Source organism: Rhinolophus ferrumequinum, chromosome 10, assembly GCF_004115265.2.
Source record: "Rhinolophus ferrumequinum isolate MPI-CBG mRhiFer1 chromosome 10, mRhiFer1_v1.p, whole genome shotgun sequence".
NCBI lineage: Eukaryota > Metazoa > Chordata > Mammalia > Chiroptera > Rhinolophidae > Rhinolophus > Rhinolophus ferrumequinum.
The window spans coordinates 27606992-27634296 of record NC_046293.1 but is presented as its reverse complement, the minus strand read 5'-3'; the positions used below and the strand labels follow the sequence as shown (position 1 = coordinate 27634296).

The 27305-nt window shown below is 42.2% G+C and overlaps 1 protein-coding gene across 1 annotated transcript; it reads left to right on the top strand.

Moving 5' to 3' along the window:
• Nucleotides 1-16598: 16598 nt before the first annotated feature.
• GPRC5D (G protein-coupled receptor class C group 5 member D) lies at nt 16599-24629 on the top strand. The gene is made up of 4 exons (XM_033118085.1): nt 16599-16733; nt 17529-18465; nt 23352-23408; nt 24504-24629. The coding sequence occupies exons 2-4, from the start codon at nt 17571-17573 to the stop codon at nt 24509-24511; spliced, it is 960 nt and encodes a 319-aa protein (XP_032973976.1). The 5' UTR covers nt 16599-16733; nt 17529-17570; the 3' UTR covers nt 24512-24629.
• Nucleotides 24630-27305: the final 2676 nt, after the last annotated feature.

Below are 27305 nucleotides of genomic sequence, written 5' to 3'. Positions count from 1 at the left end.
CTGTCAGCAGCCCTTCCTGGGACAGCTGGAAAGGTTTTCCAGAGAACCCCACCTCAGCACCCCCTGCAGATTACTACATGAGTAGTGAGGGCTCCATGGGTGCTCATGGGGGAAGAAACACAAAAATGAGCTTTCATCCTCACTACAAAGGGTTGTCATTAGACATACAGGGGGTTTGCTAAAGAGGCACGGGAGCTGTGTCGCCGCCTTTCCTGGCACCGTTCAGAGCAGCGGACTCTTGTGAGGCACGGGCCATGCCGGTAGAAGATCAGCGAGAAAGCACACAGGCTACCGAGGCTTGCCCGCCTGTCAGACTCCATGCTGGACGCCTCACAGGCATCCCGTGTATTCCACGTACACACTCTGTGAGGGAGGTGCTGTCATGATCCCCACGCATACAGGAGGGGGCTGAGGGTCCCGTAGGCTCCCACACCGGACTCAGGGCCAAGACAAAAGTGCAGCCATAGGGGCCTTAGGTCGTGTCAAGAAGATGGAATTTTCTCCTAAGGAAAAGGACAAGTTGATGGCTTATAGTGGGAACATGATACCATCCTGTTTGGGAAAATTCTGTCCTCGGTGTGGACAATGGATTGGAAGGACGTAAGACTAGAGGCAGAGAGACCGATCACAAGACTCTAAGTGAAAGCTAATAGAGGTATAAATTAGGATCATGCTATGAGGGTGGGAGGAGTGGACAGTTAGAGAAAAAGGGTCAGCAGGACTTGGTGAGCAACAGGTGAATGAGACAAGGGAGAAGGGGTCAAGTACGACGCCCAGGATTGGGGCCTGAGCAGGGGTGGATGAGGAGCACAGGCAAGATGCAGGCTGACTGGGGAGCTGTGTCCACAAGAGAATATTTGGGCCTGTGGAGCATCCACATGAGACTGTCTTGTGGGCCGTTGAAAGTATGAGTCTGATGCTTAAAAAGAGAAACCTAACCTGGAGATATACGTGTGGGTGTCATCAACATGTGGATGAAATACGGACTCTCCCCGGGAAAGGCTGTGGAGTAAAGAGAGAAGAGAACCTAGGTAAGAACCTAGAGGAACCCCAATATTTAAAGAAGAACTGAGGAAAAGAGCCTGACAAAGATCTAAAAGAAATGGCCAGTGGTATAGGAGGAAAATCAGAAAATCAAAAAAGAAGACCAGTGAGTGACCAGTGAGTGTTAAACTCTACGTCTTTAAGCGCCATGAGGCAAGTCCTAGACCGTTAGTGGGTCTCTGCTGATACCGTCCTAGGACACTTCACCATCATTCTTCCCTGATCTCCTGCAGAGGCCTCCTAAATGGTCTCCACATCACTCTCATCTCTCTTTGGTCCATTTTCTGCACAACATCCAGAGGGATCTTTGCTTCAAAACTCTCACTTTGCCCTTAGACTAAAATGCGAACTCAGTTTCATGACCTGCCAGGCCTTACGTGACTTGGTCCCTGGCCACTTCTGCAATTCCTCACTTTCTAATTTCTCTCTCACTATCCTCCAGCCACAGTGAGTTTTTACTTCCTTGAACACACTTTTTTGCCCTGGGGCACTTGCGCTAGCTGTTAGGTATATCTGCCTGAAACCCTTTTAACTCCTAGTCAAATGGCTGGATCCTCTCATGCTCAGATCCTAACTTAACCCCTTCCTCCTCAAAGAGACCTTCCGTGACCCTTCTATCTAAAGCAGGGCCTCCCTGGAATAGTTGTCTATCATAGCACTGTATTTTTGTTTAACTTCATAATACAAACGACCATTTGTAATTTTTAGACTTATTCAGTTCCTTTTCTTCTGTCTCTCACGCTTGATTGTAAGTTTGACCAGACGGAGCCCCATACCTCCTTTCTCCTGATTATAACCCCATCACATAGATCCTTCAGGAATGAATTAAGCTACAAGCAACACAAAACGGAATCAACAGCAGCTTAAACTAAGAAGGCTTTATTTTCTCACGTAGCAAGAAATCTAGAGATGGGTTTAGTGGCTCAATGCTTGTATCTCTGCACTTGCCTCGCTTTTTCCCTCATGGCGGCAAGATGGCTGGTGCAGCTCCTGCCATCTCATCCATGTTCAAGGCAGGAAGAGGGGGAGAGAAGAAAAGACTATTAGTTGCATCTGTCCTGTTTGATGAGGAAAGAAAAGCTTTCCCAGAAGTTCCCCCAGAAGATTTCCACTTACACCTAATGGGCCAGAACTGACACCCAGAGCCACCTACATATACCTGCAATGGAGATGAAGAAAGTGTGTATTTGGCTATTTAGCCTCTATAGGGGGGAGCAGCAAAGGTGAATGATATTCAGAATGGCTTTGGGGCTGTTAATCTATAGTGTTTCTTGCAAGGGAACGATGAGTCAAGAGAATGGGAAGGTAAGAAGTGGGAGACAGCTGGAGAGACGGGTTGCGGCAAGAGTGCAGAGGGTCATAAAGGTTTACGTTGTACGTTCTCACTTCTGAGCCAATGCTAATGGCTGGGAGCCTTTTGCTTCCCGACTTCCCAGTGTCCCCTCCCTCCCCCATCTCCCCTCTCTCCCCCTCTGAAAACCCAAAACAGTAGAGCATCCTCAAGGTGAAGAAGGGAGGAGTGGTTGTCACGCCCCTACCCACGGTGAGGACATGGGGTGAAGGAATGGTGCTGATAACAGTGATTAATAAAAAAGAGGTATGGGAGCTCAACAAATAAATTGTTTATCCTCGTTTGGATTAAATAATGAAAATGAGAGCCACAGAGAACGGGGTTGCTAATCCCCAATCTACAGACTAGTAAGGCCATCTTTTCTCCTGACTCCAACCCACTCTTTTGTCAGTATCTTCCCCAAAATAGAGGTTGATGAAAAGACTCGCTGGCCCTGTCTCACTGCTCCTCTCCCCAGGGTCTGGAATAGAGCATATGGCCAGTATTTTAGATTGTTGTATAATTAAGTTGGGAAACAACCAATAGTAGAGTACAGATATTAACAAATATCCAAACTGCACTCTAGGTTTAATGTTCAGGATGACAGGCTTCCAGCCTGCGGTCTCTGGAACTGCTTCTATGGGGACGCTCGGCCTTCTGCCAGGAGCCATGTTCCTGTGGCGTTAATATCCTCATACATTTCGTGAGCAACACCCAGTAAATTTTGTCCTGCATGTGCCACAACACAATACCACACTCCTGCTCATGTGCATGTTTCAGGGCCATCAGGTGACTGTGTATATAAACACAGTTGGTCATCAGTGTTTAAGGAAGACCTCCTTCATGTACATTTGGCTTCTCCACTCTTGAGTAACGTCACTTTGATCTTGAGCACCCTAATTAAAGCTTCCCAGCATTCCACGTTGATGGGTATTTATTTGGTTGAATGCCATGGATTTTGCCTTTGAATCTACATTCTTGACTCGCTCTAGTTTTTTCCTTTAAAAATATCTTGTTTCTATAGCAATCATCATTCTAGGAATTTGAGAATAGACCCACACAATAGCCACAAATGCAGAATGAACAATCAATTCATGGCGGGTGGAACTGCCAGAGTGGACTGAAAGTGTGGCAGGAATTGACAGGAGCCATGTAGAGCTATCCCATAATCGAACGTCAGGTAGAATTTGAATTAAGTTTTCCTTGGCAATGAATTCATTAGACCCTCATCAAAAAGTCATTTTATGACTAGGCTCAAACCTCAGCTTCTTCTTGTATCCTTCCTAGCCCTCCCTCCTGGGTTCCTTATCCTGTGGTAACATGAGAATAAATGCCGGCTCCTTAAGGTGCTCTCCCTGGCCCCCTGCGAGCTCTGCTCACACTGCTCCCACACCTAGAATCGCCCCGTGCTGGCCAGTATATCCTCTACCCATCTCTCAAGTCCCAGCCTCGGAGCCTGAATTCTTCCCTGATCCCTCTAGTTATAACCCCTCTTCCTCTGTGGTTTATAGTTCCCAGGTCACCCCCACAGCGTAAGGATATATGCACCGTAGATGCTCAGTCTTATTAATGTAGATTAGTTTCAAAACTTATTAACTTTAAAAAATAAGAGATATTGACAGCTCACGTTTGTGGAGCATTCACCATGTCCCAGGCACCATACAAACTTGTTCCATGAATTAACTACCTTATTTATGTGACACAACAAACCTATGACACTGTCCTTTCTACCCCATTGACAGATGAACTGGGGAAGTTCAAGCAAGTTCATTAACATGCTCCAGGCTAACAGACAGTACATGACAGCCAGAATTTGAACTCAGGCTGTTTAACTCCAGGCCCAAATACCACTAAACGCGCAGCTCAATGTCTGGTTTCCTTGTCTGGCAAGAAAGGAAATGAGGCAGAATGTGACTCTACAAATGAGTATGCTGGGTGGATGCTCTCTCCTCCCTGTATAATTTATTTTGAGGCTCAGCCAAAGTGGCAGTGATATAATCCTTATGTCCCTAGGGTATATGCTGTTGCCTGGAATTTAGACGAACAAACTCCATGAACTTAAAACTCCAGAAATAGCATGAATACCCAACAGCCACCTATTTGCCACCTGTCGGATCAGCAACCCTGTCTGTCTTCTCTCCCTCTCCCTCTATAGATTAAAATTCAGCTAAAAGATGGTCTTACATCACCAGTATAAACACAGGTCTACTGCCCCTCCTTAAACAATGTTTGTGGAAAACTTGAATATGTAATGTATGCTTGTAACCATGTTGTCCCACTCTCCTTTTACAGTTCCTTCTTACAGGCTACCAGATTGTGGGTGTTTGCTGTGTGAGCAGTGTGTTTTACGAACGGGGGGGCCTTAACCTAAAATCAGAACCCAGCGAAGTCTCAACCATTTGAAGAATCAAGAGGAACCTTCAGCATTTGGATGTCTCCTCAAGGGCTTCATGGAGGAAGTACAGTTAAGGGAGTTGATGTCTTTCCTAGAAGAGGCTTGGTGGCCGTTGGAGAACACCATCCTTGACTCCTTCCCTCCCTCTCTCAGAGAATGAGGTGTCCTGCCTTTCATCCCAGGTTAATCAATCCTGCCACTTGTGCTGAGGGCCAGGTCTCTCGCCGGCTCTCTCACTTCCTTAGGAATTCCATTCTATTTTACTCTGTCCTCCCTCTTCCCTGGCAGTTTCCTCTCAACATAGAATCATGTTCATGTTCTCCAACTAAAGCAAAAAACACAATCAAACAAACTCCTCAGTCCTATCTTGCTTTCCAGGTGCCACCTCAGTTCTCTAATTTCCTTCACCAGTTGCCTTACAAATTACTTTATACTCAGTGTTTGTTTCTTTTCCTCTCACTCACTCCATTCATCACCATTTACTTCCTCTGAAATGGATTGTTATTCACAAAGTCCAGCAGGCACATTTTCGTCTTTATCAGGTGAGATGGCTCCTCTGTACCATTAGACATTGAGACATCTTCCCCCTTGCATTCCTCCTTTGGCGCCTGTGACCTGCCATTCTCCAGATGTGCCCACCGCAGACTACTCCTCTCCTCCCTTCATAGGCTTCTCTCTCCCTGACCAGCCCTTAAATGTGGATGCCCTTTGGGGGATAGACTCTATTCCTGTTACCACACCACATCACTGCGTACTCTCCCAAAATGAGCCCATCAATGACCACGCACATCATGCCCATGCGTCCTGGTGACTCCCAAGTATTCATTTCCGGCCCGTCTCCCTTCATGACTTGATTTTTTTCTACACCCCATCTCCTTTCAAAATGTGACCCTCAGGCATGTGGAAGTAAGAAATGGGTCAGTCCATTGCTAGGATATTCACTGAACAATCCCTCTCTTAGTGACACAAAGATATAATAAAAGTTTCGAAATAATCACTTGTAAGAGCTCATAAGGAATTGATACGTTCCACCCTCTTTTGGGGGGCGGGGGTCTCTTTTTGGTAGGAAGGGAAGTGAAAATATTAATTTATTCTTCAAGTTACACATACCTCAGAGTACATAAATCTCAACTATTTGTCAGCACATCTCTCCAATTAGATGTGATTTTCTTAATTGCTGATATTTATATTATTCATTTTTCTACTCTGTTCCCAGCAGAATACCAGTACACAGCACAAGCTCAGTGTATGATTACAGGAGGAGTAAATGAATGAATGTGTTTCCCAATTCATGAAACAGCTGAAAGAATGCTGAGAAATGAGGGTGGAGACGGGTAGCTGTCTGCCCGTGGATTACCCAGTGTAATCCATGTCTAGGAATGCCAATAGGACCCTGGCACATAAAGAAAAGTACAAAAAGGCAGAAATAAATCTTTAAGCTCCAGGTGCATATATCCTCTGACCTACTTGACATATTCACACAAATAATTCACAGACGTTTCAGACTTGACATGTCCAGGACTGGACTCTTGGTTCAGACTCTTCCATCCCCCAAAACCTTTTCTTCCTTCAATTTTCCTCGTCTCTCTAAATAACACCACCTTTCACCTACTTGCTCAAGTCAAAAAACTGGAAATCACCCTAAGGAGAGACAAATTTTCCTTGTTTGCTGGATGGTCCTCCTCTGTGCAGCTGTCATCTGAGATCAGAATGTTCTTCTTGCCAACAAGGCCACCCCCGCCTTGGACAGCTCCCATTTCAGCTTGATCAGTTGGCCACTTGTTTCCTGTCCCGTCCCAACTTCTCTTACTTAAAATGGAGGGGTGGGGGCGCCGAGTGGAACCCTCTCCTGGAGCACAAACCCACAGCGCCTCCAGCCACGCCTGGCCTAGAGTGAGAGTTTGGAAGACCACGTGTGCTTTGCTGGCCCTTTGCTTCTAAGTTTTTCGTGTTCACCATGCCTGAGACTGTGCTTCCTCTTTGGGGTGCTGGGCTCCACCCTCTGGCTTAACACATCCTTGATTCCTTCTCCTCATTCATTCATTTCACAGATATTTATCGAGCCCCTATGATATGCCAAGCACTGTTCTAGGCGATTAGATCTATCAGTGAACAAAACAGGCAAAGACACTTGCCCTTGTAGAGTAGGGGATATAGATAGTAAACCAAAGACATAATACATTGTTTATTGCATTATAAATTCTGTGGCAGAATTAAAAAGGAGAGTGGGATAAGAAAATGGACAGTGTTAGAGAGTATGGGATAGAGAGGGTGGTGTGGAATTTTTCCTGGTATGGCCAGGGAAGGCCTCATAGATAACAAAGGTTTGAAGGTAGTGAGCAACTTAGCCACGTGGCTGTCTGGCGGCAGTACATTCTAGGCAGAGGAAATAGCCAGTGCAAAGGCCCCAAGATACGCTGAGTCTATGCAATGGAGGAAGAGTTCAGAGAGGCTGAAACTGCATGCACAAAGGATGCGGTCAGAGAGGTAATGAGAAGGGCCAGGTCATCGAGGCCACTCTAAAGACTTTGGCTTTTTCTCTCTAAAAACTGGAGATGCCCACTGCAGCATTCTAAGCAGAGAAGTGACATAATCAAACTCAGCTTTTCAAAGGATCCCTCTGGCTGCTGTGTTGCTTATATACTGTAGGAGACACAGGGTTGGGGTTGGGTTTGGGGGGCAACAGTGGGAGCAGACAGCCAGTTAGGGGTCTACTGCTGCCATGCAGACAAGAGATGATGGTGATGTGGATCTAGATGGTGACGACCAACAGTATTTCCTGTTAGATCATCTATGGAGTGTGAGAGGAAAAGTCAAGGTGACTCCAAGGTTTCTGACTTGAACAACTAGAAGGATGGATTTACTATAGACTGAGATGTGGAGGGCTGCTCGTGGAGCAGGTTTGGGGCTGACAGGGGCCCTGTTTCCCTTCATTCTCTGCTTGTCAACCACCAACAAGACAGAGATTCCACTTGCAAAGTGTCCTGACTCTCACGGGCTCCATCACCCAGCCCTAGGAACCTTGTGGCCACCATCACATCATCTCCCCCGGACTCGGGATGGCTTTCTGCTTCCCATCCTGATCCTTTCTAATCCATTCTCAAATGCCTCGTGTCCCTTAGTAGGTTAGACAGTCTGTAGCCAGACTGGTCACTTTACAGTATAAGAGATCTTCCCTGCTTCACGCTCTCTCGCAGTTTCCTGCTGCATCAGACTCGCGTGCCTGTACCATCCCCCTCCATTCCCTCCCCCACTCTCACCCTTTGCTACCCCCTCCTTGCTGCAGACACAATGCCTTCTTTCAATTTCCCAAACACACCGTACTTGCTGGCACCTCTGAGCTCCTGCTCATCTTGACCTTTCCGCCTACAGGGCTCTTCCCCCTGCTCTGCGTGGGTGTGGCTGGCTGTCTCCCATCCTCTGGGTGTCTGCTAAATCATCGGCTCCTCAGAGAGGCCCTCCTAACCCACCCTGACAGGGGCACCCCCCGCTCCATTACTCTCGATCACAGCATCTTTTATAGTACCTTCCACAATCAGTAAGTGTCTGTGTGTGTGTGTGTGTGTGTGTGCGTGTGTGTGTGTGTGTGTGTATAACTTTATTTGCTGTTATATTGGCTGCTCTCCCACCAAACTGTGAGTTTACTGCAGGTGAGAAACACGTCTGCTTTGTTCACCACTGTATCAATCATATTTGGCACAAGAAATAGTTATAGATGCTCCATAACAATGTGCTGTATAAGTGAATAAATGAATTATATTAAATGTAATTGAACATAAAGCTTAAATACAATAAGTAAAGTTACTCTCAGAAAACATTCATACTCCTTAAAATACAAGGCTCTGGGACCACCCCCCCCTTCTCTCACCCATTTCATTCCCCCACCACACTCGCCTACTTTCCATTCCTCACACTGGCCGTTGTGCAGGCTTTTCCTCTGTCTGGAGCACTCTTACCCCTCATTGCACAGAGCTTATCTCCGCGTAGACATCTCTTCCTCTGAAAGGGCCTCTCTGGGCCCCTCTGTGGTGCACTCACAGATTAGTTACTGAGCACCTACGATGTTTTCATTACCTGCTTAACCTCCACCCACCTCGTGTACAAGCAACTCTAATAGTGCAGGTGACGGGCCCCACGTCTCTGCAGCAGTGCATCTCAAGCACAAACACAGTATCTGGCACAAGACAGGTGCTCAAAACAAGACACTAGGAGAATGAACAAGCAAATGAATGAATTAATGCTAATAATATATTTCTAGAGAGAGGCTCTCTTCATAAATAGGCTACTTTAGTGTGTGCACCTAACATTGGACTTTAACATAAAGTTTGCAAGTTGATAATTAAGGTATAAAAGTCCTTTAAAATCAGTAGCATTCCTAGGTTAAACGGTCTTATTTAACCTTTGGCGTGATTGTAGCATCAATTTGATTTCAACACTCTTTAACTCAGCCCAGACCAAATTGCCACAAAAATCACTGATGTCTTTCCTTTATGTAAGTATACCCACAGGGGAGAGGAAACATTTAAGTTCAGAGAGATCAAGAAACTTGTCCAAAATCAGAGAGCTAGTTCCCACAGCTGATATTCAAACCCAACTCAGCATCCAGGCCAGAGCTTATCTGATGAGACTCGTATTTTTCAAACTTCTTTTTTTACCCCAACTTAGAGTGAGAAATACATTTTACATTTCAACCCAGTACAAGTGGACACACACACACACACACACACACACAAAAAACATGTTTTGTGAAATGGTATTTTCCATTATTACAAATGGTAAAATAAAAGCATAGCAGAGCAAACATTGCATATTATTTTATTAACATTTACATAGAAAATAAAATCTAAAATAAATGGTACACAAACAAAACTTTTAGACATGATTTTTATTTAGTGAACAGATGTGCTTGCCTCTTTCTAAAGCCATTACAAGGGCAGACCTGAGGACAAAACAATACGTACATCTGGTACACTGTTGAACCGCATTTTTTCTCTTTGTAAATTCAAAGTTGAAAACCCTAAAAATTCACCCAAATAGGTTGTTGTGATTGGTCATACAGCAGTTCTACTTAGCACTAGAATTTTTTCATGAATCTTAAGCCAGATAATAAACATAATGTCCTTTAATCATTCTTTAGTATGTGCATTAAATGCATTTATTCTCTTCTTTGTTCACCAAGTTGAATTGAATTACTGATTCAGAGTTTTGAAAAGCAAATAGATATTTTATTCAAATGTTTTTCTTTCAAGCTTCAGGTTTCCCTCTAAAAACTAATGATTGTGACACTGAGAGAAAAGTAAGATGTAAAAATATCTCTAATTTTATTTCACTCAAACTGACTTTCTAATGTTCACTTCTATATGTTGCAATAATATTGGGAACATACAGCAGTGAGAATTATTACTTTCATAAGAAAAATCAAAGACTTCAGAATGAACATCTTTTCGATGGAATACTGGTACATCTGGGACTACATGATCCTATGTGGGTGTATGCCTTTGGCTTTGACTAGTCTTTTTAGAACTCAGCAGAAATGAATGCAGAAAATGCATAGCAATGAAAATAATTCTTACATATAGACATGTACCTAAATTCTGTTCAGTGAAGTTTCAATTGAACCTCTGGAACAAGAGGACCCATTTTCCAAATGGCTTTTTCATCGCCGTGTCTGGTGCTTTGACGAGGATGGATGGAAAGCTGGGCTCAGCGGGTGCCACTGACCAGAGAACCTACATGTGGTCTCTTGTGTGGCTTGGGATTCTCCAAGCATGGCAGCTGAGTCTCAGGAGAAAGCATCTGGAGACCAAGTATTCCAAGGGTCCAAAGCAGAAGCTGCAAGGTTTGTTTAGACCTAGTCTTGGAATTCATGCTTCATCACTTCCACCACATTTTATGGGTCATAAGACAGTCACTAGCCAGCCAAGACTCAAGTGGAGGGGAATTCGACCTCATCTCTTGATGGGAGGAATGGCAGATAATTACAGCCATTTTTTAAAACTTCCATGTCTTTTGGAATCCTTGAGTATGTTTGACATGTTAAAATATATCACAGTTTTCTCCCAAAATTGTAGTTAAGAATGTTCAAGAATCATCTAAATATGCGCTTTCACTTATCCAAACACCATGTCCAAAAATATTTGCCAAGCGAGAGTTTTTCAATTCAAGAAATCAAAATCTTATTTCTGAGTTTATGCATCATGCTTAGCTTAGTATTTCACGTTATGGCAAGCAGGAATTCCACTGTGTATAGTCAGTGGATGTGGTCAGCTCCAATATCTGAACAAAATATTTCTAAAAGTTTTGATTGCTGATATCTCATTTGATTTCAATAACCCTGTGAAGTGCAAGTAAAATTTCTTTAGGTGCCAAAGCTTCATGATGGATATACTATGGTTGTTAGTCATTTTGAACAATGTTTAATAACTGCCATGTTTTCTGGTCATATTTGTTATCCAAGCTTATAATCCCTTTACAACTTTTCCAGTTTTAATAATATTGAATCAACAATATGCGTTTCCAACTTGGAGATTATATCAATCCAGTTGTGAGTAAATTTAAATTTAAACACAAAACATCTTCTATAAAAATTGTATCACTCATATCTGATCTAACTAACAGGTGTTGACAGCTTACAATATCAGTGCTTTTATCAAGTTGAATCACAAAATCTATATCAAACTATAATTGTGTTAAAACATTGCTTCTCGAATAAGACATGGGGATGTAATGTATAGCACAGGGAAAATAGTCAATATTATCATAATACCTTTGATGGTGGCAGATGGTTACCAGACTTATTGTGGTGATCACATCATAAGGAATACAAATGTCAAACTGCTATGTTGTATACCTGAAACTAATACAATATTGTATGTCAATCATAATTTAATTTATAAAATTGTTTTTTCTGTTCTGCAGTGTACAGATTTGATGAGATACTATGGTATACTAAAAGATATAATTTTAAATTTGTCAGCTGATTCATCATTTTATTATCAAAATCATATGTACTATTCCATACATCCTGGAAGAAAAATTTTTAGCAGCTGTGTGATCCATTTCTTGTTTTGCATCTAATATACTACTAAACAGATTATTATAAAGTTTTTTTATTAATAGTAGATGACAACTTAGTAGATGACAACAAATGTATCATAAATTATCGATACATTTATGTATTTTTCTTTGGAAATATGTGAGGACTTACTGACAGGATATCATGTGTTTCCCCAGCTTTGCCTTTAATTTTGAAGGTTTTAGATTTTCATTTGTAAAAGTTTCATTATAAATTATATGTCATCTGTCATTTGTTTAAGCTTTGCATATTTTAGTAAATCACATTTAAAATTTTTCATTATAAGGTCCTGCATCTAATTTTCCTTTTGATATGCAGCCCAAATAAAATCAAAAAGTTTTACAAAAAATCAAAAAGTCAACATCTCTCTTAATACTGTCATATCTACACTTCCAGATCCAACAGTTGAACTTGAACATACCTCTATATTTTCCATGTCATCTGCTTTCTTCCAATAATGATAAAACAATACAACATAAGAGCAATATATACTAGTTCAATTAAAATGTCACAATAGTCACAAACTGGAAAAAATATCAGATAACTTTCTCCCTGAAAAATACCCTGAACATTCATAAATGACACCCAGTTCAGAGTCTTGACACTTTGCTTATCCAGATAAAACACTGAGGTTCTTCACAACTAACTGTACATTATATTATATTAATATAACATTTCAACTGTATAACATCCTGTATAATATTGATCAAATTAACCATCATATACCAGAAAATTGAATGAAGTACCCATGGCCACCTACATAATCTGTAGGGCCCAATGCAAATGAAAATGTGGCACCTTGCCTGGGTATGGATAAGTCAATCCCATCTTCCAAGGGCCCACGACCCACCCCATGGTGATGGGTGACCCCAGGTGGAGTGTGGCAGCAGTCACAGGATGGGGGCAGAAACGGGGAAGCCAGGTAACCCAGAGCACCAAGGGGTGTCATGGAATGAGGAGCTGAAAACCTGTCCCAGGGAGGTAGGGAGGCCGATTGCATGTGAGCCAAGGCTCCAGGCCTCCAGCACAGGCTCCACTCTCCCATCTGACTTCACTTACAAGACACAAATTCAAAGATAAAATTATTAAGAATTTCAAGACAGTGACAACAGAACATTAAACTCCAAGCATGGGACCCTTCTGAATGGCGGCCCTGAACAACCGCACTGGCTGTACCCCCACGAAGCCAGCCTTATAGACGCCAGTGAGCAAAAGAGCAAATGATCCATTCCTGGCCAACGCAGCCATCTCACGCTGGCAGTCCTCACGTGGCCAGTCATGACAGTTGCAAGATTTTTTGCAGGATGGAGAATATCTGATGCAGTCTCGTAATTGATGAGACAAGTAAAGAGATACCAGGAGCGAGCTTGAGGGCTAACAGGAACAATCTAAACATTAATCGCTTGGCTCTGAATCCCCCAGCTCGCACTGCACCTGCAAGCTGACAAGCACCTTACGTGCATCATACGTAGGAACAGAACAGTTCCCAATCACAATGGGAACCCCCTGCAAACTAACAAACCCCCATCATACGTAGGAACAGAACAGTTCCCAATCACAACAGCAACCTCCTGCAAGCTGACAAGCTACCCTACATCCTGCATGGAAAAATATAAAAACCCAGCATTCCTTCTCATCGGTGCAGCTGTCCTTATTGGGCTCTATCCTGGCAATACTCCCTCTGCCAGTAACTTTCAAGATCTTCCACAGCTGTCTCCATCAGACTCTGCCCTGGCAAAGTTCTTCAGGTATCTATCTCTCTTACCCCTCTGTTTCGGCAGCTCTTTCTCTCAGACTGCCCTGGCAAAACTTCTGCCAATTCCAAACAGAACACTTTCTCTGTCTCTTTTTGACTTTTAATAAATCCTTTCTTACTCTTGTAGAGTCTCATAAATGCTTTTACATTCTGTAAATGACCAAGGGTTAATTCTATGCCAAGACAATAATCTATTCTTTTTTTACCTTTCTTTCTGGTCATAACCCATGTGTCTTTTCTAAGGGCTTCTCTCTTTCAGGACCTGTCCTCCCGAGGTGGGAAGTGTCAGGAAAGGTAGTCTGGTATGGCAGCAACAACGTGGCGAGGAATCAGACAACCCTGGCTGTCTCCTCTACCATTCCTTACCTCGGGTACATGCCTTCATCTACCTGGGCCTCTGCTTCCTTCTTGTTTAATTTCTCATGTTATCATGTTGACTTCCTTATTGTTAATTACTAATGAAAGGATTACACTAGGTGACCTCTCACATTTCCTCCAGCTCTGGTTCTAGGAGAAGGAAACAACACAAATAGGCGTTTGGAAAAAAGCATTTGATCTCTTAACTGTTTTATCTCCATTTTTAATGGACTCGTGGTAATCAATATACTTTGATTCATCAAAGCCACATCTGAACTGTTTGGTGTGATGTTAAAAGCCAAAGGAAATGAGGCGTGAGTGATGTGGACGTGCGCGTCGGCAAAGGGGGCCCTCTTTTCCTTAAGGCCTAGCAGCAGATGGGTTAATTCTATAACCCTAGATTTTTAAATAACAATAATTAGTACCTGAGACTAGTTCTTTTATCTGAGGTGCTCAAAGGGCTTTGTGGTCATTAACTCATTAATTCACCTGCCTCGAGCCATTAGGAGGAACCTCCTTGGAAGACAAGCTTGCCAGAACATCACAACAGTGGAGAATGACCATGAGTAACCAGCTAGAAGGGGGTGGGAGGAGGGAAGAGGTCACCAAAATAATTCTCTTATAAGAATTAAATGGAAAATCCTCTGTTGTCCTACTGACAACAATTTAGCCACTCACTAGGCTTTCTGAGTGAGACCTCATGGATGTCACATTTCATCACCTAGAAAATCCCTTTACCTAAAGTTTAATGTAAACTTTAGATTCACTTTTACAGCTTCAGTCTGACCACAGTTATGCCTAAAGCAAGTAAAGGGCCTCTCCTCCCTGGAATACTTTTGTCTCAAAGGGAAAACAAATGGCTTTTTAAAGTTAAGGCCTCTCTAAAGATAGAACCCTCCTACAGAATGATTTTGCCTGGGATTTCTTAAGGTCCTGACTTATTTGCAGGTGGTTTCCATTAAAAAGCGTCTGCTGGAAAAACCACACTGCTGAAAAATACCTACACAAGGCCTGGAGTTCTAGCATTAGAATCTTTCAATTAAATAATCCGTCCACCAGTTAGAAGGTGCTCCACTGGGCCCAGGTGCTATGTGGGGCGTAAAATATGGAACCTGATCTCCAAGCAGCTATAAATCTAATCGAGGGGACGTAAATTAATACATTTATTTATTATTTTTAAATTCATTTGTTTTATTTATTAACAAATTAATTTAATGCAAATAAAATGGGCAGAAAACATGGTTTTCATAATCTTGAATAGCACGGGTGGGAGTTGATGAATATGGCGGCTCAAGTGATCAGGGAAGCAGAAAACCTTATAGAGGAGATAAGATGAGCTAGATCTTAGAGACAGGAAGAGTATTGGGGCAGGAAACAGGATCAGTGGGAATAAAACACAAAGGATAAACAGGAATAAAGCAAAGGCAATACAGGTCAGGGACAACATCTAGGAGAAGGAGAGTGCATGGGAGCTTGTTTCTTTGTGAGGCAGTGGGAAAACCAACCCGGATAAACCACAAGGTCAGGAGACCTGAAAGAAATATGGGTGCACGAGAAAGGTAGGGCCAGACCACAAAGTGTCCTGAAACCAAACTAACAGGTTTCAAAGGGAAAACAATTTGATTTGGAGTCTTCAGAAATCCTGTCAAAATGCAATATCCAGGTCACGGGGATGCAAAATACAGCGTGGGGAATATAGTCAATGATATGGTAATAACTATGTGTAGTGCCAGGTGGGTATTAGACTAGTCAGAGGGATCACTTCATAAATTACATAAATGTCTAACCACTATGCTGTACACCTGAAACTAACATAAAACAATATTGAACGTCAACTGTAATTTAAAAATTAAATTAAAAAATAATAAATGCAGTATCCAGGAAAAGAACCAATGAGTAAATTGGAGGGGTAGCGAGGGGGCCCACAGTCATCGGCACAGGCAGAACACGGCACTATGTGCTCTATTATATGTCACCACAGGAGAGAAGGGATATAGCATATCAACATCAGCTGAGAACGTTCAGTTTTGAGTTCTCTCTTGGGCTCTAGAAATGCTCCTAATGGAATGAGACCCAGAACAAGTTCATTCTGAGGGGGATGAGGAGAGGAAGTATAGAGGGAAATTACACCAAAGTCCACACTTGATGGACATCCAAGGCCCGAGGAAGGACTTCCAAAGGAGAAGAAAAGAGAGTAGTAAAGAAGAAAAATTTCCCCTAAGTCACAATTTGGCCAACTGCTGACGCTTTTAATGCATAGACCCTTCCTTTCTGGCCCAGGAAAACACTTATTCCGTCGTTGAATGGATGCTCCTTTGGATCTTATGATTAAAATCCAGATGTGAGGGAAACTCTAGAGATGGCTTTTTAGAGAGTAGGTCAGAAGAATGAAGTGTCCTCCTGGAAGGCCAACTGAGGACCTCTCACAGCTTCCGGAAGTCATTGAAATATATGGGGAAGAAGGCGTCTTTCCTAAATTCACACCCCCTTCAGGACCTCCCTAAGCTTACAGTGCCTCTAGTTAGCAGTAGAATGGAAAATAATTGTTCTCACCAAAGAAATCTCTGTAGAAAAGCTGCTGGGAAACTGGAATAGGTGTGTCTTTCTGACCTTCCGGTTCTTTTTATAGGCACTGCAGGAATCTGAGTGAGGGCCTCCAGTCCTTCCGCCCATTTGGGGAGAGAATAAAGAAGCTGAGGTTGTCTCCGTCTTACTCATTGGTAGTTACAACCTTGCAGCCACCACAGCCTCAGCTTCTAGCGTGGACACAGAGAAGGTAAGTCGGAAGGAAGGGGCCATGCCTTCAGCTATAAATCTGGGGTACTCCATCCAGCTGGCTTGGGAATAATTGAAAAAGAGTAGAACTAGAAGTATTCAATTGCAAGGTACTTTTTTCCAAATGAATATGTGGAATTATTTTCCTAGGCTACCTGTATTAAGACATAGATTCTGGTGCTAAACTGTCCAAAAAGTTATTTAAAGGCAGGGACCATTGTGTATTATTCTTGGGTGAACAAATAGTAGGTATTTACTGAATTGACTTGAATTAAAAGAAGGAACAGTCATTAGAATTACTAGGAAAAATCACCTGCCTGTCTCCTTCAAGCAGTACGTCAGTGTCTTGAATGACCTAATGATCCTTTAATGTTGACAGCCCTTGTTCTGGAGCCTAATATAACTAGAATATCACCAGTCATGCCAACCTTGTCTCACACACCACTTTATGAAAACGACTCATCTGGGCCGGCCGGTGGCTCAGGTGGTTGGAGCTCTATGAAAACAATTCTGCAGTAGGCTTCAAAACGCCTTGGTAGAAATTGAATCGATTATCAATTTCTATTCGACATAGAAATGGATCGATTATCTGGAGGCCCCAAGTGAAGACTGTTCTGCTTTTTCAGCAGGATGGAGCTGGAACAGTTTTGAAGGTTTGATAGTTTTGAGCTATTTTATTCAGTACGTCAAGGTGTCTTCATTTGGGACTCAGAAATATGACAGCGCCCTGCCTCTACCCAATAGGCATTCTATGGTAGATGTAAAGTCATAAGGTTGTCTCATGTTTTTTCTGCAGGGAAACAGAAGTCCATTCTCGTGAGGTCCACCTACAGTCACCATGTATGAGGACTGTGTCAAGTCCACTGAGGAATATTATTTCCTGTGTGACACAGAGGGGCCATGGGGCATTGTTCTGGAGTGCCTGGCAATAATCGGCATAGTGGTTACAGTGATTCTGCTTTTGGCATTTCTCTGTCTCATACGAAAGATTCAAGACTGTGGCCAGTGGAATGTCCTCCCTACACAGCTCCTCTTCCTCCTGGGTGTGCTGGGGCTCTTTAGCCTTGCTTTTGCCTTCATTTTCCAGTTCAGTCAGCAAACTGCCCCTGTGCGCTACTTTTTCTTTGGGGTTCTCTTTGCTCTCTGTTTCTCATGCCTTTTGGCTCATGCCTCCCACCTGGTGAAGCTGGTCCGAGGTAGGGTCGCCTTCTCTTGGACAACAATTCTGTGCATTGCTATTGGGCTCAGCCTTTTGCAGACAATCATTGCCATTGAGTATGTGACTCTCATAATGACCAGAGGGATGATGTTTGTGCATATGACGCCCTGTCAGCTTAATGTGGACTTTGTCGTACTCCTCGTCTACGTCCTTTTGCTGATGGCCATCACATTCTTCGTCTCCACAGCCACGTTTTGTGGCCCATGTGAGAACTGGAAGCCACATGGGAGGCTCATCTTCATCACTATGCTCGTCTCCATCATTATCTGGGTGGTGTGGATCTCCATGCTCATGAGAGGCAACCCACAGTTCCAGCAGCAGCCCCGGTGTGATGACCCTGTCATCTGCATTGCCCTGGTCACCAATGCATGGGTTTTCCTGCTGCTGTACATCATACCTGAGCTCTGCATTCTCTACAGATCATGTAAACAGGATTGCCCTCCACAAGGCAATGCCTGCTCAGTCCCAGCCTACCAATGCAACTTCAGAGTGGAGAACCAGGAACTCTCAAGAGGTACTTTCCCCGGGGGGATTCAGGGAGCAGGGAGGCTCTCTTGGGGGGGGAGGGCGGGGAAAGAGAGAAGTAGGGCAACAGGATGAACCAAGAGGGAACAAAAAGGAATGGTCAGAATTTAGTGGATGACGAAGTAGTTCATGCATGGAGATGAAGACACCCAGAATCAAGGTGAAATTTTTATGAAAAATTAGTTCTTCCAAAATACAGAGATTGATGGAGCAAGACCAAGAGAGGAATGAATCAAAGACCTTAAGGAAAGAGGGTGTGGCTCTGGGAGCTCATGCTGGGTAAAGAAAGGCACCCACTATAAAATGAGTTAACCAGCCCCAAATTAGGCTTGGACCATGCAATTGCATGACATATAATGCTAAGTCCAGATGTTTTGGCTGTCAACTACAAAAGTCAATCCTGGCAACAGTGATTGACATTTTAAATTTTAAGTCTCAATGCTAATTTGCACAAACATCATAATAACATGATTTGTAGGACTCATCACCTCATTAAAGTCACAAAGCCCAGTAACTTCTGGATTTCTACTTTTCAAACTATTCACTGCTTAAAACCCTTCAAGGTTTACAAAATGCGACAGGAACGGCCTTTAAATCAGAATTCTGAGTAAAGGCACAGATGTATAATCATTAATAAAAATAAAGCAACTTGCTTATGTGATATTTTCATAATAATTTCTAGGTCATATTTTTATGCTTATGTAAGATGAAGCCACCTGACTATGCTTTGTGAAAGAATACAATATATTATCCATTACAATAAGGAGACTTTGATCCCCCAAAACGTGGGGAAAATAGTGGCTAATTTCAGTTATTTGGAAATATGTCAAAACTAATCATTTCCTTTCTGAAACAGCTGGCCTATTATTCATCACCAAATATCATAGTTTACATCAATTTGTATGTCTTAATAGGCATCTGATTTCTCATAATTTATTTCTAATGTGCAAAGATGGTATTATTTTATATATTATATAGCACTGATCATGTGCATTTGCCTCAAAAGAATTAATAGAAGCTTTCCTTTCACGTGAATACACTTTTTTGAGTTGTAATCTATGGCTAATTGCACGTTCTAATTAACTCCTGTTCAGATAGATGCTTTCATTAATTCTTTTCAGTTCAGTTGACGGAGAGTTGGAAATTGATACTATATGTCCTTCCTACATGAGTTTTTCTTCACTTGTTGGTGATGTGTGATCAGATCACTGGTTTGTGGCAGAATTGCATAGTCAATCTTTCCTGAAACTATTTCTCATAGTCCTCACCAAAAGATAGGATAAAACTTCCCATGTTTGCTTTATTGTTTTATGTTTCCAGGAAACAAAAGTCAGAGAGAGAGGAGAGAGAGTTTTTCGAGTTTCATAATAACGCCAAACACACAGGGATTCGTAATGATCAATATTCCATACCCCAAAAATATTAGGCAAGTGTTTAAACTCTTCTAAGGAGTGTCTTAGAAGAGCAAGGGTTCGCAAAAGCACCATGTTTCCTTATTGTTATCCTTATACTCAAGCATGGTTAGAAAATCCATTTATGAGCAGGAAATAGCCTGCCAGTGATAGTCATTGTCCATGTCGTTCGATATTGTTTTGTGTGTGTGTGGGGGAATCAATAGTGTAGTAAAGAATACATACATTGCACTCCAAAATTGGGCAGAATGACCAGAAACTTAAGCTTAGAGAATGGAATCAGAATTTAAGTCACTTGGGAAAAGTACAAATATCAAAAATTAGAAGAATGATGAAAACAATAAAAAGTATAGGATTACACCTAGCTGGGAAAAACAAACAAAGAGACACAAAATAGAGAAGAGCTAGGCAAGTACAGTATCATAACAATTACTTGAAAAACCATGTGTGTTGTCATTCACGAGCTGACAGTGGGAAAGCAGCTTACCACTGTCTTTGTTTTTGTTTGCTCGAGAAACAATCACCGTCCTACATAAACAGACATGTGGGCAGCAGGAATAATCAGGTGATTGTGCTCAGCATCCTTCAGTCTCTAACGAGAATACCCCTTCCACTTCCAGGATCCACTAATGAAACATGTGGGGAATCTGGAGAGGTTTCGGTGGGAAACCATAAAGATGATTCAAGGGTTATAACGTCAGACCCATGTGGAAAGGTTAAGGCAATGAAACTGAGATGGTAGTTCTTACGGTGCTTTTCTCATAGACTATTTCAATCTCTCTCTAAATTCTGTCCTACAGCATGACATTTTGTATGAGTCCATGACGCATGCACTTGTCATGTGATTCTCCTGATTAATACTGTTTGTAGCTGTGACTCCAATCACATAATTATTTGATTTACCACTGGGTTGTGGGGCCAGAATTATTAAACTGACAGAAGAGTAAAACAAGAGGATTCACAGGGAATTTCACAAATATAAAGACCTCTGTCCAAGAGGCTGCTGTCCTGTTTTTTTGGTTCTCCAACCAAAGACAATGGGTAGAAATGAACTCAAACCAAAGCATGAGCGATTTAGATTAAATATGAAAATAAGAGTTAATAAATACTAAAAGAGATCAGCAAAGAAAATTAAGGACTCTTATTTCCTTGGGAGTCTTTCAAAAGAAGATTAAGCTTTATCTCTCTGAAGTGGCTTATGGTCTTAATTCCAAGATACAAAAAACACCCCGATGGAAAATGAAAATGCAATTGGGCATGTTACTACAGGACAGCAAACAATTGGGTATAAATATTCTTTGCCCTGTGTTAAAAATGTGTTCCTAAAAAGCGTATATGGATTGACCTTTTAAAATAGTTGCTCTTTTAACTGAGAATTTTAAATGTGATCAAATTTGTAGAAATCTTAAGTATAGAATATTAGCCATGAATCACTTTTTTTTATGACGGTATAGCTTCTGTTCTAATTATTGACTACTTTATCTGTTTTAGACTAATTAGAATGTTGTTATATCAAGTTTGCTAAAAGCAACACCCATGTATATTTGGAAGTATCACATTATTGTGGGCATTTTTCTGTCCAGTGTTTGAATGTCTACAGACAAACCTAGTATGATTCTACTTGAAGGTATTAAGACAAAAATAACGAGTCTAGGTAATGTAAAAATGACTATAGTCAATGACTATAAAATAATATGAACCAAGAGAAAAATGTCTCTGCAAACCTGAGCCCTTTGGGTTGTTTTCCTTATAGCAAATAACCAACTCTTGCTGATCATATCCCTTTTTGACAATTCTCAATATTTTTTTCTCCAAGGCATCCACCTTACTACGAGAAACCCAGTTTGAATGGTCACAGGGGGGTGTGGTTTTTATTTGTTCTTTCATGTGAACAAATTGCAAAACCACTCTGTTGTCACCCTCAAGAGCTACAGGTCACACAGAGAGAACTGTATAAAATAGGAAAGAAGACAGTGAGTCTGGACAGGACTTGTTTGGTCTGAGGGCAGATTAGGCAAGGATAATGACATTCATAAAGACTTAGGGAGCATGAAATAACTGGGTCTGAGAAAGAGTGCAGAATCTGGTCTCACATACCCTGGCTTTGGGGTTCAGCTCTGCTTCTTACCAATTCTGAGAGTAAACCAAGCTCCTCAGCCTCTAGAAGACCAGGCTCCAGGTCTTTAAGTGATGGTTATAATGTCCCTGCCTCCTCCACACATAAATGTAAGTTCTTACTCGACTCAGATTTCATACCATGAGGTGGTTGCAGGACTCATACAGAGAGAAAAACACCCACTCAGCCTTTCAGGAACAATAACTAAAGCTGGAGAATTAGGCTTCTCTAATTTATGATCTGGTCTAATGAGAATGTTGGATGAATGGTTGCCAAGGGGCTAAGTATGAAGGAGTCTGGTCATGCCACAAGGAACAAAGTTAAACCAAAATTCACTTCATTCTGCTGTGAAAGAAAGAAGAGCATTTCATATTTCACAGGATCCAACCCCACGAAAAATGTCCAGAGGAGGACGATGTCAAAGCATCGATTATAACTACACCACCAGCATCACCACAGATAATAATATACAAAGGACAGCACTATGGTGTTTCCTATGTATATCATGCCCTATTGCAAGGGCCTTACATATATTCATTGACTTAACCTTCAAAAAAACCCTATGCAACAGATTTACTGTTATGATCATCACGATCCCTCTTTTATTCACACCAGGAAACAAAGGCAACAAAAGCTTAAGGAACTGGTAACACAGCTTACCAGTGTGACAGCAGAGCTGTCCTGCTCCAATGTTAGAGCCACTAGTGTGAACACTAGTGACACAGTGATATCTGTGACCATCAAACAATAAATATGTATCGAGCAAGGGCTTTAGAGACACACAGCTCCTCTCTTCATAGACCTGAGTCCTGTTGAGGAGACAGACATTAAACAAATAACCACATGTGTCATCTTCTATGACAGCATAAAATTGTCTTTAGGGATTTTTCTATTCTGTCCCATTTTTTAAATCGAAATTTGTAGAACATCAAGCCTAAAGGGACTTCAGAGAGCTTCTAGTTAAGGCCTTTTATGCTCTTGCAGACAGTGAGGTGCCATGGTCGTGGTCCTGTGGTAATTCTGAGAAAGCAAAGGCTCTGACCCAGTGCAGTGTTCTTTCTCTAGAAAGGGATGATGACTCTTCAGCTTCTTCCCTTACTAAACACAGATGTGCTTCTCCTGAGCACACACACGCCATCCACATACAACCTTCCTCATAAGCTTTAAAAACACTCTTTTTAAAATCATAGATTTTTTTTTTTTTTTTTTTAGAACCTCAGTGGAGAATTCCTTTTTAAGGGGTCGAGAGCCTCTTTGCAAGCCATTGAGTCTTTTCATAGTCCTCCAGATGCTGTCTCCAGGTGAATCTCCGGCACTAACCCATCCCTTCCCTCCTTTGGCTTTCAGCCCGAGACAGTGATGGAGCTGAGGAGGATGTAGCATTAACTTCATATTCAGCTGCAGGTAAATGTGCTCGTCTGCATTCACCAAGGAGGGCCAGAGCAGGCACTCCAGCCTTCATGTCCAGTGGCTTTTATTGACCCGAGAGAGGAGAGGCAGGGCAGGGTCCTCTGCACAGGCATGTGGAGCTGAGCCATCCAGACCAAACCAGACCAGGGCACTAAACCATACGAGCCCCTCCCAATCCCATCGCCACTGCCATCAACAATATATTCTGACGCAGGTGAATGTCCCTGTAAAGAAAAAATAGCTTGAAGGGCTTGTTTGAGGGTGAAGAGAAGCAAGCGCACCACTTTTTGCCTTGGGCACAACAGGGGATTGTAAATACGTATGAGTGTTGGATCTGTTTTTCCTATCAATTGTCTAAATGTATCCCGTGAGCCACACTGGATGCGTCTCTGAGTCACTGTCTAGCTCCAGCTGCCCAGGCTGCTCCAAGAGCTGGGCTAGGTCTGTCACCAGCATCTGGATGCCCAGATGAGTGTACCAATTTTAATCCTTTCAGGCAAAAAACAGGGAGCCGTGCTGAGTAGAACTGGAGGCAACTTGAATTTGTGCCATGATGGCTTGAAAACACACAAATCTGGACAGCCAAAAATACTACATTGGGACACACTTCTTGTATTATGGGGATTAGAAGTAACTAAAATCTGAGAGTGAAAGTCATGCTCAGACTGTTTTTTCAGTGAACTGTACTAGGTAACTATAACTAAGCTAATCCCTCTGGTCTATTATCTGAGATTTTGCCTTTTCCTGGAATGACACACAAACCAGGACATAGCTATAATAATCTACTGTGATTAACTCTCTGGAGAGCATTTACACAATGGGAAAATCTTGATTATTCCTTCCAAGAATTTCTTGGATTACTTTCAACTTCCAGTGATCAACTATTCCAGAATCTTACAAAAAGATTCTTATTAATGACTAAGAGGGAACATGATAAAGAAGGTCCGATACGGGCAGACTCAATTTTTTTCTTTTTCTTTTAATTAGCAAAGGTTTAAATGATGATGAAATGATATTTCAAACAGTTCTAGAGCATATCATTCCCTTTGTTGGCTCAGAAAGTTCACGACAGCATTTCTTCCTTTCCAGACTGTTGATCCCATGCAAGAGTATTTCCTCCCATGGGCTATATACTAGGCCCCCAGCAAGACGCAGACTTACAAAGTCCACAGGAAACACGAGTACTGAAAACCCAGAAGACCATCTTAATGTAGCCCTGCCAGCAAAACATCGGCTCATCCTTTCTTCTCTGCTTCCTGGTTCTTTCCAACCATCTGGACCCTTCGTCAGAAGACTGCCTTTTCAAGAATAATTACAATCTTGCTGGCCTACTTTGGCTATGTGTCTCTTTCTTCGTTCATGTAATTCAAAGATCCCTTTCCTTAGGAATGCTACATCAAATTGGTGCCTCTAACTAATGGGACCTTGTTCTGAAGAAATTAGGGTCATGCTAATATGACAAAGTCTAGAGGTCAGTAGCAACTCACTATTGGGTTACTCTTCTAGTCATTTTTTATAAAGGGCCCCTAAATATGAATGACTCAGCATTTGCCATAAAAGTTATAGCAGAACCCTCAGGATCCCCAAACTGGGCATTCCAAGGACTTGCACGCTGGCAGGCTTTCTCCCATGATGTTTGCACCCCATGGCAGCCAGGATGACAGCAAATGTGGCTGAGGTCAGTGACCTGCTTTGATGAAACCCTAAGAGCAAAGGAAGAGCCACCCCAGGTGATGCTCATAAAGGATTTCAGGTGGTGCACATAAAAAGCAGAGTCTGCCTGTCTTGATGTTTCTAATGAACTGATGCCTCTGCATTAATTACTTTGCCTCCATTGCTCGTGCAGCCCCGCATCCTTCCCCATGGATTCATGTGTTCTTAGTACTCATTCATTATATGTAACAGGTATAACAGGACCAGAGGCAGAGGTCGCTGCCAGAAAGGTTCTTAGGGTCTAATTCAGCCCTCTCCCCTTGCAGATGAGAAAACAGAACCTGGGAGAAATGGAATGACTTGCCCAAAGTCGCACGGTAGTTAGTGATGGGCCAGGTCTTCCTACTCGTAGACCACTCCTGTTTCCACTCCAGGGGGCTTCTCCGTGCCTGTATTTGTGTATTAGCAAGTAAAGAATGCACCCAGAGAAACAAATATTATATTTCCAACCAATGAATGCTGAGCGCCAGCTATGTGAAAGCACTTTGAAAAATAGCTAAGACTCCATACATGAAAAAAAGCCTTTTTAATGACCAATGTACAGCATGGATTGTTCAACATCAATGAGTATCTCCTGAGCCCCTGGAAGGTACCAGGAGCCGTTCTCAGCCTTAGGGAGACAAGGCAGACATCACTGCTTGGATGCAGCTTACATTTTTTTGTGGGAGAGATAACACAATGCAGAGAATTTCAGGAACACAGACAAGGAAAGGGACTTGCTGGGATCACATGGTTTGTTAGTGAACGTGGTTGTTAGAACCAACTAGAATCCAGGTCCCCAGTCGTTGGTCAAGTGCTCACCCTCTATACAATGTTCCATTTTCATGTATTCTTCTACTACATTCCAATGAGCTGCTCCTTTTTGAAACCTGTGCCCTGAGCAATGTTCTCAACACAAACCAGTATCTAGGTAAATGACAAAGGAGTTTGATCTTCTGCCCTTCTTAGTAATAAAACATTGAGAGACAGTGTTTAAACATGAAGACTGGCCTATCGATTAGGTGGCACACGACTTAACAAACTACATCAAGAACTCCATTTGAGGGAAAATAGCAAGCCACGCAACCTCGCATCTGCTCTGGAAAAAAAACACCATCTCTGCTCTGGGAAAAAACCATCATCACTGATCCTCCTAGTTTTTAATCCCGAAAATGATGACAATAACACCTTCAACATAATTTTGTTTTGTTTTGTTTTGTTTGGCAGGCAGGCAGGAGATGTTTCTGTTGAGTAGGATGACAAATTTTAATAAATCCATTGAGGCCACGTACAATGGCAAATTGTACTGTTTCCCGAAATTTTTCTAAATTAGTGAAGGTAAAATTGAACCTCTTCATACCAAATTGCCTCTGAAGTATATAACACAATTTTTTCCAAATTTTGAACTATGTATTAGTTAGATTTGGGGGGTTGTGGTGTTGCAAGTGTTTCATTCAGGCTGTTTCAAGAATGAAGTTATATTATAAGGTTACACATGGCAGCAAGGAGACAAAACTCTCTCTGGGAACCCAGTATAGCCACTTATCTGGCTTCATGAAGATGGAATACTGTCAGGCATTGGGAGGAGCTTATGGTCCCCTGCTCTGGCCCCACAATCCCCCTTAGCCACTTTGACACCTTCCTCATTGCCTCGATTTCCTTTTGTGGTATTTTCTCGTATCCACCCACTACCAGTTGACTGATTCTCTCCCCATATGTGATAATTCAGATTCCTGAGAGGAGGTCTGATTTGTTCAGCTAATCACCACTGTCTCTGATTTGGAGCTCTTTTACATCAGCCCTCTTTTTAATCTACAATCAGCCTGTGGATTGGCTACCCTTGGGTCCAGTACCAATCATTGGTCCATTCAGCTGTGCCTGGTTTAGTCATGTGTTACAGACTTGGTCACATATGTCTGCTCCCTTAGTGAGAAGCTGTGGGCAGGGAATTATCCCTTGGGCAGCAGGGGAAGGCACAGCATGCACCATGAGTGTCTAACTAAGAAGAGACTAACCAAGGAATGTATAATTTTATAAAATTATAGAATATTTTAATGAAAATACAATTTCATTTCTTTTGAGTTTGTGGAGAAATTCACATAAACCTAAAATCCCAGTAGTCTTCTAAGTTGCCTATTTCAACCTGTAGTCTGGTCAGGCTAAATTTCCTCATTCTCTCTATCCATTATTACTTCTTCT

What these genes read in the sequence shown, in the direction of transcription:
- GPRC5D (XM_033118085.1), top strand. Translation starts at nt 17,571, where the DNA reads ATGTATGAGGACTGTGTCAAGTCCACTGAGGAATATTATTTCCTGTGT. An exon ending in GAACCAGGAACTCTCAAGAG is followed by an intron (nt 18,466 to 23,351) that starts GTACTTTCCCCG and finishes TTTGGCTTTCAG; the next exon opens with CCCGAGACAGTGATGGAGCT.